Source organism: Emiliania huxleyi (genome assembly GCF_000372725.1).
Source record: "Emiliania huxleyi CCMP1516 unplaced genomic scaffold EMIHUscaffold_89, whole genome shotgun sequence".
Taxonomy (NCBI): Eukaryota; Haptophyta; order Isochrysidales; family Noelaerhabdaceae; genus Emiliania; species Emiliania huxleyi.
The window spans coordinates 336908-348603 of NW_005195368.1; the positions used below are offsets into that span (position 1 = coordinate 336908).

Below are 11696 nucleotides of genomic sequence, written 5' to 3' on the forward strand. Positions count from 1 at the left end.
CCGAGGGTAAGAGGACGCCTACCGGTACTTGCTTGTTTAACCCACGGCGGGAGAAGAAATCAGGCGCTGGAAAGTGCCTCGAACGCAAAATGCTTGCCCTCACGCTCCGGGTCGAACTCTCCGTTGGGGCCGCGGAGCAGGCCGCCCGTCAGCGCCTGTGGCAGCGGCGGCAGCGTGCCCGTGAGGTAGGCGAGCTTTCCGCCGGGCAGCCGGAGGGAGAAGTTGATGCGGGACTTCTTGAGCAGCAGTAGCGCCTCCTTTTCGGACCCGCCCGAGCACGACACGAGCTGCCGCCAAGCAATGTCGGAGCCGTCGGTGCCGGCAGCAGCGAGTTGAGCGTCGAGCCAGTCGTCGGTCTCGTCGGACTTGTGGGCGAGGATCTTGAGGAGGATGCTGCGAAACGGCTTGGTGAGCTCATCGGGCTTGAGCTTGAGCATCTTGCACAGCTTGGGGAGCAGCTCCGCCTAACAGGGTCAGGAGGAAAGGCTCCGATCCATGGCGCGGCCCACTACGCTGCGAGGGTGTCGTGCTTGATGGTCTTGACGCTGACCTCCTCGCCGCCATCGAGCGCGGCCTGTGGCGGACGCGGGCGGTCAACCCGGTGTGGGGGCACGCTCTGCGCGCCAGGGAGGCGAAGGAGAGGGCCATGGGAGGGCTGGGCGGAGGCTGCGAGAGAGGCTCGAGACCCACGTCAAGCGCTGTACCTCTCAGAATTGGCTCGGGGCTCGGCGCACCGGAAGCGCATCAGGCTCAGTTTTGGAGTGGTCGTCGAGGGGGTCGGTGCCGCCATTTGGCGCGTGTTGCAGCTGCTCCTGCTGCAGCCGGCGTCGCGCGAGGGGGCCGAAGGGTGAAAAGTGAGAAAAACAGCAGGTGTGATGTTGTTGGGCTCCCCCCCGCGGCCCCGGGCGCGGGTGGGCGATGCGGGCGAACGGACGGGAGGGCCGAGGGCTCCCGCTGGGCGTGCGCGCGTCGCGGGAGGCCCCGGGGAAGGTGGCGCACCGCGGTGTGCATTGGGAGAGGAAGGCGTTGCTCGTGGGCTTTGTCGCGGCGAGGTTTGGCTGTATGGCTGTTTGGCCGGCCACCCCCACCCAGACGCCGTAGGCATATGACTGTAGGGCCCCAGAAAAAAGGCTAGGTAGTTTTCATGTAGTAGCACTGGAAGCCTCGGGCAGTACCGGGTACGGAAAATGCTTGCCCTGGGCAGTACCGGGCTGCTCCCTGCCGCGAGGCACTCCCCTGCTGTGCGGCGAGGCTGCCCGCCGCCGTCGCGTGCGGCTGTGGCGGCCGAGCTCGATGCTGGCGAGTCCTTCCAGGTGAGCCTGCTCGACGGCAGCGAGGGCAAGCGGATAGAGTGCTCGATGATGGAGACGGCCGAGCTGGACGGCGAGCTGTACGCCTCGCTGCTGCCGCGCGACACGCCCGCCATCCTCGCGACGCTCGACGCCGAGCAGGGCGTCCTGGCGGAGGTCGAGGACCCAGGCGCGATCCGCGAGCTGCTGCCTGCCGCCCGGCGGGCGTGCGGTGAGTACGGGCTCGAGCTGCTCGACACGGCCTTCACGCTGACGCTATCGGGCGATGTCGAGACCGCGATCGATGACGCGGGCGAGGACTCGATCGCCGGAGACCTCGCCGACGACGACGAGCTCGACATGGCGGACGACGCGGACGAGGACGACGCGGACGCCGGAGACGTGGTGGGCGCTTTTTCGCGCGGCGGCGGCAAGTACTTCGTGATGGCGCTGAGCGCGCCGCTCGTGCTGGTGGGGCGGCAGGCGTCGCTCACGGACTTTGTGATCCCGAGCGAGGAGGAGGTCGACAAGGTGGGGCCGCTGCTCGAGCTGAAGATGCGCGCCGCGAGCGAGGACGACGAGGAGGAGGAGGAGGAGGACTGGCCAGAGGTGTGAGCGTCCGGGGGGAGAGGAAGTGTTGCTATCCGTACGACTAGTCACGGCCCGATTATTTACTTTGAGCACGGAATCACAAAACTCGCGGCGGTCTCCCTCCCGCGCAGTGTCGTCTCTCCGCGGCGGCGCACGTCTCGCTGTGACCGGGGGCCTCCCCCTACCTCCCCATTCTGCCGTCAGCGTCAATTACTCCACCAAACTTTGGTGGGCAGTGCAGCGAGCGGCGGGGCTGTCGGTGGAGACGAGTACTTGCGCAGTGGGAGCAGATCGTCGACCGGGCTGAGCATATGCTCATAGGCCCACCGGTCTAGCCGCACGAGCCTAACAGGCGTAGCGCCTGTCGCGCTCACCGTCGCCGTCGTCTTCTCGCCCGTCCTTAGCGCGCGCTCTCCAAAGTAGTCGCCCGTCGAGCGACGCGCGAGCACGCCCTCCTGCCCTGCTTTCGTCACGGAGACCTGGCCCTCGACGATGAGGTAGAAGTGGGTGCCGACCTCGCCCTCGGTGATGATGTCCTCACCGGGCTGGTACACAACCTCTTCGAGCGACCCGACCAGCCTGTCCCGCTGCATCTTCGAGAGCTGCTTGAACAGCTGCACGTGCTCGAGGAAGCTCGTGTACGAGGCCACCCTGCGGACGTCTGCCCATCCCTCTGCAACATTCTGCTGATTCTGCTGCCAGCCTGTGCTGGCTGCGCCTCGAAGCTCGGCGCCCGCCTTTGATAGGCGCGTGAAGCGGCTTCCGAACCCTGCCTTGAGTCCAGCGCCCGCGGCCGAAGACGACGTGGCGAGCTTGTTGGCATACTCGCCCATGCCCTCGGCTGACCCACGGTCGCAGAGCTGCTGGGGGAGGCTATCGGAAAGGATCCGGTTCAGTGCCGACTGCAAGCTCGCCGAGATCTGCGGCCGCATGTATAGCCCATCGAGAGTGCGCATGGCAGCGCCCGGGTCAAAGCTCTGCACCGACGCCCACAAGTCGGCCTCCCGGACATTGTCATCGGTGCTTTCATCGTCGTCGTCGTCGAACACACGCCCCAAGCCGCCGCCGTATGCCCCAAGCCGCACGGACGAAAACGGGGCGTCTCCGCGGATGTCCCGACCTGCGCGGTGCCCTACCGACGCCGCCTCCCAGCCCACATCAACATCGCTGACCTTGATGCTCGTCACAGAGCATGCCGCGATGGACATGGCGAAACTCGAGGAGAGGGTGACGTTGTATAGCCACGCGCCCAGCGTTAGAGGACCCACCTCCAACGAGGCGTTGGGCCGCGCATCGCCTCCAATCTTGCAGACGGAGTGAGAAGCCACAGCGGAACGAATCTCCAGCTTACCTTCGCCTCGCCGCTTCCGCCGGCTCAGGAGAGCCTCGTCAATCGCACTTCCCAGCGCTGAGCCGAAATCGGGCGCCCCCGCCCCGACGGCGAGCGTGAGGCGGCCCATGACATTGAAGGCCGTCGCAGCGGGGTGACATGAATGCCCCGGACTTACGTCGAGGTCGACCAGTTCGAGTCCTTGGACGCCATTAATCGAGCCGCCGAGGTCGTGAATAGTATGCACCTCCCCGCAGCTAGAGCCGCCCAGCGCCGAGCCCAGCCAGTTGGTCGTCTCATTCGCTGCCCCCAGCCAGCCGCCGAGGCTCCACAGGGCTTGCGGCCAGTTCGTGCGCAATTCTCCGCCCAGATTCTCTGCACACGCGAGCAAACAACCGGATCCCAACGGAGGCCCGCTCAGCTCGGTCGGCTCGGGAAACGGGTCGCGATCCATGGAGGCATCCGGCGTCTCGGGGTCAATATCGCTCCAAAGCGTCGTCGCGAAAAACTCGTTGATGGCTAGCTTTAGGAAGTAGGAGTTTCGAAGAGCCATGCACTGATTGAAGGATTCTAGGCGGCTTCCCAAGAGTGCGATGCTGCCCAGCGCCGACTCATCCGAGTCGGCGCCCAGCGTCTTCAGAGCTGCCCCGGAGTCTGCTGTTCGGCTATGCGAGACGATGACGAGCAGCACCGCGAGAAGCACCGTCACGGAGAAGAAGGCGTAGCGAGATCGCGAGCTAACCGGCGGCTGCTCTATCATATGTGGCTGAAAGGCGGCGCGGAGGAGCCAGAGGAGGGAGGCTGGCAAGGCCCAAGGGGGTGTGGGTTCGAGGTCATGTGCTGGGTGGGTGGACGATATGCGGGCGTGTGGGTGTCGTTGTTGGCAAATTGCAAAGAAAAGTCAAGCTTGGAGGCTCTCGCCGTACGCACACCACTCGAACTCGCTCTAATTCAGCCTAGCTCGGCGCCAGCAGCAGAGGAAGGCGCGGGTGGCGGCGGCGGTGGCGGCGGCGCGGTGAGATCGCTGGTGTCCCTGCCCGCCTCCCTGCGTGCGTAGAAGAGCGCCGCCTGCTCGGCGGTGGCGAAGCGGCCGAGTGTGACCTTCTTGCCTCCAACCCTCACCTTCAGCATGTACTTCTTGCTGCCTTGCTGCTTCGGGGTGAAGCTCACGCCTTTGTAGCCTGTGCTGTTGTTGCTGCTGGTGGCCAGAGTCAGGCCCTCCCTCTCCGCCTGCCGGACAGCCTCGGCGCCAGCAGCAGAGGAAGGCGCGGGCGGCGGCGGCGGCGGCGGCGGCGGCGGTGTCTCTTGAGGATAGAGCGCAACCATGTCCCTGCCCGCCTCCCTGCGGGCGTGGAAGAGCGCCGCCTGCTCGGCGGTGGTGAAGCGGCCGATGGTGGCCTGCTTGCCTCCAACCCTCACCGCCAGCTTGTACTTCTTGCTGCCTTTCGGGCAGAAGCTCACGCCTTTGTAGCCTGTGCTGTTGTTACTGCTGGTGGCCAGAGTCAGGCCCTCCCTCTCCGCCTGCCGTATCGCCTCGGCGCCAGCGGCAGTGGGAGCAGAGCGAGGCTGCAGCAGCTTGGCGGCGTCGGCACGGCCGTACGCCGAGCGAGCGTAGGCGGAGGCCGCCTCTTCGGCGGTGTCGAAGTAGCCGAGGTGGACTTGCTTGCCACCAACCCTGGCATGCGCCTTGAACTTCTTATACTGGTGGCTGAAGGACACGCACTTGTAGCCCGTCGTGCTGTTCTTGAGGATGGCTGGGATCAGCACGCGCTCGCCCAGCAATGTGTAGCTGCGCCGTGAGGGCTCCGCTGAGGTGTCAGACGAGGTGGTGAGGGCTCCGATGAGGATGAGGGACGCGGCGGCGCCCTCGTCGCTATCGTCAGCCTGCAGCTCGGTGTCGCTACCGGAGTTCGCGTCGAGGGGCTCCGGCGGCTCCGGCTGCGTTCTCTGCTTTTGGCGCTTTTGCTGGTACCAAGGCGTGGACATGCTGGCCGGCCGAGCTGGGGTACGGGGCGATGGCCCTGGGGGTACGGGCGATGAAACTTGAATTCTGGGCGCGCGAGAAGAAGAAAAAGGGCTCCTAGATAAGGCGACGGTGCCGTCCTCCCATCCCTCCCTTGGGGTTGTTTTCTTTCTTTTTTTCGACGGTGATTTAGTGCTGATAACGGGACTGCGATACGTGTGCGCGTTAGGCGTGTAGCCTCAGCGCAGGCCTGTGTACGGCTCTATCTGCTGTCAGCGCAGCGCGCCGTTTGAGCGAGGTCCGAGGTGGGTCCGGTGCGCCTTTAAGCTTTATTCGTTAACGTTTTTCTTTTTCTTCGAAGTCGGCGAATGCTGCGGGCGCTCGCCGGTGAGTTGCGCAACGAGCTCGATGACGACGTGGAGACGGAACGCGCCGACAAGGAAGCGGTCGAGATCCTCAAGAGTGGGGATGGCCATGGGGCGCGCGCCGGCCAGCGTCGTGTCCAACACCGCCTCGGCAGACTTGCGGCGGGCGTCGAGGCGTGATACGAGGGCCGCCCAGCACGCGTCACCCTCGCAGATTGCGAACTTCTCGACGTGCTCGAAGATCTCCTTGTTTTGCCGCGTCTTGCGCACCGACGTGACAAACTCCTCACGGGTACGGTGCCGCGCGATCGCGTAGTCCAGTTTGGGCGGCCACACATGCAGCCACGGCTCACTTTGATAAAAGCTGCTGCGCCACGCCATCAGGCACGCAGACGACGCGAGCCGCCAAGATGCGTACGTGGGCAGGTGGTGCAGCAACAGCACGTGCTCAGCGACGGATTGGAAGCAATCGACGTTGCTTACGAGCGCATCCGCGGCCGCACGAACGCCCTGCTGTCGAGTGCGCACCATCAAAAATGAGCCGCGAGGATTCGGACTTTTTGGTATGGTATGGTTCCGAGCGTAGGCAACCCACCTCGAGACACCTTGGCAGCAGGCGGTCAGGACCATACCCCCCCACCCTTTGGGCCGTGAGGGTACCATACCACACCCCGGAAAAAGTTGGAACCCAGGAGTTGTGCCCTCCCTCCGGATTACTGTAATACGTTAGGGCGGGGGTCCGTGGTCGCCGCTTACCTCCAGCTCATATGCTTGGCACCGTTGCTGGATGATGATACGAACGGCACGTCACGCGCTGGTCACGCACGCGGTCCACACATTCACTCGCACCTCCACACCGCATCCTGGGATGTCTACTCGTGTTCGCGGTATAGCAGCGGCCTGCCTGCCTGGATGGACCTTCGGTTCGCGGTAACCCGGTGTTCTGCGTGAAGTTCGTGCTGAGTGCGCGAGAGATGCGTAGTCTCGCGCTCTGACACTGATGGATTCCGAGCCACGTGCCATCGTGGCGTGAGGGTCGCGCGGAGGTTGACCCCGGCCGAGCGAGCTCACCATGACGTACGCCCTCGACGACGGAGGAGCCCAAGCGCATCGAAAAGAGGCACCTACAGTAGCCTCTGGCAAGACCGTGCCTCGAGAATTGACTGCCGATAACCGCGCAGACGGCCGGTTCGGGACACCTGGTCGGCAGCTCACCCGGATTTTCTTCGAGCTTAGCCTTCGATGTTATGAAACAAAGCAAGGCGGACATGGCATATCGCTCTCGTGAAGCATATTTTTTCTCTTCTGAACCTCGCGCCTCGCGGGCCGAGAGCCGGTGCCGCTCTATCGCCGTATGCTCTTCTCCGCAGCGTGTGCCGCCTTCGTCGTCCCTTCCCTCGGCGGCGGCGCACGCCTGGCGGCACACGCCTCCCCGCCGCTCTCCGGCCAGCAGCCGGCGCCGGCCTTCGGCGAGCAGCCATCATCGCGTGATCGCGCTCACCCGCCTTGGGCCGTCGCGCCGCCACACCGCATGTCATCGCAGCGCAGCGGCCTGATCACGATGAAGGGCAAGAAGGGTGGCAAGCCGAAGGGCGATAACAAGTTCAAGGCGGGCGGAAAGAAGCAGCAGGGCCAGCAGGAGAAGAAGAGCGTCAAGGACAGCCGCATGGCGGAGCAGACAAAGAGCTTCATCTACACGATCCTCAAGCTCACAAAGGCGCTCCCCGACGGCTCGCGCACGCTCATCAAGAACATCAACCTCTGCTTCTTCCCCGGCGCAAAGATCGGCCTCGTCGGCTTGAATGGCGCCGGAAAGTCGACACTGATGAAGATTATGGCGGGCGTCGACACCGAGTACGACGGGGAGTGCACGCCGGCGCCGTGGGCGTCGGTGGGCTACCTGGCGCAGGAGCCCGAGCTCGACGGCGCCACTGTGCAGGAGTCGATCGACGCGGGCGTGGCGCAGGGGCGGGCGACGCTGCAGCAGTTTGAGCAGCTCAGCGCAAAGGCTCGCCGCAGCGCCGGCCCCCTCCTCACCCGTACGCGTAAGGGCCCCCCTCTCGCCTCGAGCTTGACGTCTTCTCATCTCGGCTAATCTCGGCCAATCTCGGCTCATCTTGACGTCTTCCTTTGCTCCAAGGTCTGCGAGCCGCTGAGCGACGAGGAAATGGAGGAGGCGCTGTCGGAGCTCGGGCGAGTGCAGGAGACGATCGAGGCGCAGGACTTGTGGGAGCTCGACCGAACTGTCGAGCGAGCCATGCAGCAGCTGCGCTGCCCGCCCCCAGAGGTTTGCACCGCCACACCCACCACACCCGCCACACCTCCACACCCGCCACACCTTCACACCACCTCCGCACGCCCACACCCGCCACACCTCCACACGCCCACACCCCTCCACACGCCCACACCCCTCCACACCCCTCCACACCCCTCCACACCTCCACACAACCACACCTCCGCCACAGACAGCCGTGCTGCCCGCCACTCCGAGGCTTGCACCGCCCCTCCTCGCCTCCACACCCCCACACCCGCCACACCTCCGATGGGCGCCTCGCAAGGCGTCCGCTCACAGAAAAAATAAAACCGCTGCCAGGCGGACGTCACGACGCTGTCGGGAGGGGAGCGGCGTCGCGTCGCGCTGGCGCGGCTGCTGCTCGAGGGCACACGGCATGCTCTGGTCGGGTGCATCTCGGGTCACTCTCGGGCACGCCTCTCTTCCAGGCGCGGCTGCTGCTCGAGGGGCACGACTTGCTGCTGCTCGACGAGCCGGACCAAACGCAACCCTCCGAACGGCCGCAAGAAGGCGTTCGGCGTGGCTGCAGTCGTACCTCGAGGGCTTCAAGGGACGTGTGGCGATCACGCGCGACCGCGACTTCCTCGAGAAGTCGTGCGGCTCTGAACGGCGTCTCCTCACACCTGCCGCTGCGAACAGGCACGACCGCTACTTCCTCGAGAAGTCGTGCGGCTGGATCCTCGAGCTCGAGCGGGGCGAAGGCAAGCCGTTCGAGGGCAACTACGCCGAGTGGCTCGAGCAGAAGGCGGAGGCGATGCGGCAAGAGCGCAAGGCGGGCCCGCGTCTGCAGAGGAGATATGGGGAGATATGGGGAGATATGGGGAGATATGGGGAGTTATGGGGAGATATGGGGAGATATGGGGCTCGCGCCTGCAGAGGACGCCGCAAGGTGGAGCCTTCTGAGGACCCTCTCGGAGCCTTCTCGGACCCTTCGCACAGGCGGACTCGCGGCTGCAGAAGACGCTGCAGAGCGAGTTGGAGTGGGTGCGCTCGAGCGCCAAGGCGCGGCAGACAAAGTCCAAGGCGCGGCTCGCGCGGTACGAGGAGATGCTCGACGCGCCGCAGAAGGAGGAGCTGTCGCACTCGGCCTCCATCTACATCCCTCCCGGCCCGCGCCTCGGCAAGCAGGTCGTCGAGGCCAAGGGCGTGCGCAAGGGCTTCGGCGAGAGGACGCTCATCGACGGCCTCACCTTCTCCCTGCCGCCGGGCGGCATCGTCGGCGTGGTCGGGCCGAACGGCGCGGGCAAGACGACCCTCGTGCGCATGCTGACCGGCGAGCAGGCCGCTATCTCCCCATATCTCCCCATATCTCCCCATATCTCCCCATATCTCCCCATGTCTCCCCATATCGTGCGCATGCTGGCCGGCGAGCAGGCCGCGGACGAGGGCGAGCTGCTACTAGACTCCTGATTAACTCCTCCATTAGCTCCCAATGAATAGCTAATTAGGCCCCGGACGAGGGCGAGCTCGTCGTCGGCGAGAGCGTCAAGATGATCTGCGTCGACCAGTCCCGCGAGTCGCTGCAGGGCGACAACTCCGTCTTTGAGGAGCTCTCGGCCGGGCTCGACACGATCACCCTCGGCACTCTCCTGGGGGAGGCGAGGCTTTCTGACCCACCCTTCCCTTGAGCCGTGCCGGACGGCCCCCCGCAGGCACGCAAGAGGTGAGCTCGCGCGCGTACTGCTCGTGGTTCGGCTTCACCGGCCAGGTGCGGCGGTGGCCCCTCGACACGCGGCCCATTCTCCGTGGAGCTCTCCCCCCGAACCCTCTCTCTGCACGCGCACGCCCACCAGGCGCAGCAAAAGCCGCTCTCCAAGCTGTCGGGCGGCGAGCGCAACCGCGTGCAGCTTGCCAAGGTGCTCAAGTCCGGCGGGCAACGTGCCTGCTGCTTCAACGAAACCGAACCAACTCAATGTTTTGCGGCCATCAGGCTTCGTAAAGCGATGTAGAATCCGTAAGGGTAATAGGCGCCCTATTGTGTGACACACCTCCTTGAGTATACAGTCTATACCCGCGCAGCTTGGCGGCGGAGGGCGACGCCGAGTGGGTCTGGTTCGAGGGCAACTACCAGGAGTACGAGGAGGACTACATTAGGCGGAATGGAGAGGTGGCCTGGAAGCCGCCAAAGTTCGCGGCGCGGAACCTGGTCGGTGCTACATAACATAAACGCGTTTCGACAGGTTCTCCCTTTCCCTGATCCCTCCCCGGCTCGGCATGGCTGTTTTTTTTTTAGATTCCGCCGTCCGAGAGAGCGCGAGTCGCGGGACGGGGGTTGGCACACACACGCTGCATGGGGGATGTCGTCATGTCGAGAGACGACGGACGAGAGACGTCTGTAACTGTATGTGTATCTGCTATCTCCACGGTAAGTGTAAAGTGGGGCGGTATAGCTCCCGCCCGCGCCGCGGGAGCTCCGAGCCTCCGAAGATCGCGCGCGGGTCCCGGGTCCGTCCCGGACGGCGCGCGCTCGAGGGGGGACGTCGAGATTCGCGGAGACACGTCGCGATTGGCGTCGCTCTCTAAAAAAAACCGTATGAATTGTTGTCACCCTCTCGTCACACGCGATTCCGGGCACGACGCGCAACGTAACACAAGCGCGCGAGGGGATGACTCAGCCCAGGAGCCCCGCCCGCGAGCGGCTCCAGCCGCCGCCGCCCACCACCTTCTCGCGGATGGCCGCCCGCACCCTCGGCGTGAAGACACTCGCGACGGCGATGAACCACGCGCCGGGGAGCGCGTCGAGCAGCGACGGCGGCGGGTCGCAATCGGTCCAGCCGAGCCGCGTCGCCCCCTCTCTCCGCGGCAAGTCCAGCGCTCCGAAGGTCTCGTTTGCCAGCGAGGAGGGGTGGAGAGCGTCGTCGGAGAGGAGGGCGTGGGCGACGCACTCGCGCGACAAAGAGCGGTCCGGCTGCTGCGCGAGCCACAGCACGTGCGCCGCGTAGCAGGCGCCTGGAGGTCTCGAATACACAAGCCTGAGCGTGCGAGCACAGCGCCGTTGCGCCGCATCCCGTGGGGAGGGTGGCGCTGCGAGTACCAGTGGCTATGCGATGCAGCCAGAGGCGCACAGCTGGGGGAGGTGTGTGCCATCGCTAGTTTGGAGGACGGGGCAGGACGGGGCAGTGCGGCGGGAGGGTGCTCCGGATCGCAGGGGAGATCTGGGGAGATCTTGGGAGATGTGGGGAGATGTGGGTGCTCCGCATCGCAGGGGCGCCCGCGCGCCGTTGACCCACCCGGAGCAGACGCGCATCACGAGGAAGGGCGAGCGGACGTAGCCGCCCAGCTGGCAGGCGGTGAGCCCGATGGAGCAAGCGACCATCACCGCGGCGACGGCGCGCCGCACGAGCGTGCTCATGGCGGTCTCGCCGCCGACGGCGGCGAAGCGGGGCCCCGACTGCCGCGCGAGCACCGCCGAGCCACAGACAAGCATCGCCGAGAGAAAGTAGCTCTGCGGTCCGGAGGGGGCGGTGCGGCGCAAAGGCGCGCCCCCCGCCCCACCCTCGCCCCCCGCGCCGCCCTCGCCCTCCGCGCCGCCCTCGCCCGCCGCGCCGCCCTCGCCCGCCGCGCCGCCCTCGCGCCCCACGCCACTCGCGCGCCCCACGCCGCCCGTGCACGCGCCGCCGCCGCCGGGTCCGCCGCCGCCGGGCAGGACCGAGGCGAGCAGCAGGGTGAGCGGGAAGATGAGGGAGGGGAGGGACATGGGGTGGGAGGAGAGCCTCGCCGCCAGGTCGGCGAGCGACGGGCAAGAGTCGCCGAGGGCGCCTCTCGTCCCTGGAAAAGGGGGAAGGGGAAAGGGAAGGAGGGGGGGATGGCGGCGAGGGCGGCGAGGGCGGCGAGGGCGGCGAGGGCGGCGAGGGCGGCGAGGGCG

General features: G+C 66.0%; 5 protein-coding genes across 5 annotated transcripts in view; 2 read left to right on the top strand and 3 right to left on the bottom strand.

Moving 5' to 3' along the window:
- Positions 1-1187: 1187 nt before the first annotated feature.
- EMIHUDRAFT_220102 (hypothetical protein) lies at positions 1188-2047 on the top strand (the record flags this gene model as incomplete). The annotated part of the gene is made up of 2 exons (XM_005758012.1): positions 1188-1820; positions 2012-2047. 2 exons carry the CDS (start codon positions 1188-1190, stop codon positions 2045-2047), a joined length of 669 nt encoding a protein of 222 aa, XP_005758069.1.
- A 39-nt stretch (positions 2048-2086) lies between these two features.
- EMIHUDRAFT_220103 (hypothetical protein) lies at positions 2087-3970 on the bottom strand (the record flags this gene model as incomplete). The annotated part of the gene is made up of 1 exon (XM_005758013.1): positions 2087-3970. One exon carries the CDS (start codon positions 3968-3970, stop codon positions 2087-2089), a length of 1884 nt encoding a protein of 627 aa, XP_005758070.1.
- Positions 3971-4111: 141 nt separating this feature from the next.
- On the bottom strand, positions 4112-5196 carry EMIHUDRAFT_220104 (hypothetical protein; the record flags this gene model as incomplete). The annotated part of the gene is made up of 3 exons (XM_005758014.1): positions 4112-4156; positions 4312-4452; positions 4534-5196. 3 exons carry the CDS (start codon positions 5194-5196, stop codon positions 4112-4114), a joined length of 849 nt encoding a protein of 282 aa, XP_005758071.1.
- Positions 5197-6864: 1668 nt separating this feature from the next.
- On the top strand, positions 6865-9992 carry EMIHUDRAFT_453665 (hypothetical protein; the record flags this gene model as incomplete). The annotated part of the gene is made up of 8 exons (XM_005758015.1): positions 6865-7546; positions 7679-7825; positions 8132-8220; positions 8471-8613; positions 8736-9088; positions 9280-9369; positions 9625-9695; positions 9851-9992. Exons 1-8 carry the CDS (start codon positions 6893-6895, stop codon positions 9990-9992), a joined length of 1689 nt encoding a protein of 562 aa, XP_005758072.1. The 5' UTR covers positions 6865-6892.
- A 450-nt stretch (positions 9993-10442) lies between these two features.
- The window catches only part of EMIHUDRAFT_107297 (hypothetical protein), a gene marked incomplete at both ends in the record, with an annotated part of 2941 nt that continues 1687 nt past the window's right edge, over positions 10443-11696 (bottom strand). Inside the window, 2 exons of the mRNA XM_005758016.1 lie at positions 10443-10803; positions 11062-11599. Of these exons, the coding sequence (XP_005758073.1) occupies positions 10443-10803; positions 11062-11599 (899 nt within the window). The remainder of the gene's footprint in view (positions 10804-11061; positions 11600-11696) is intronic.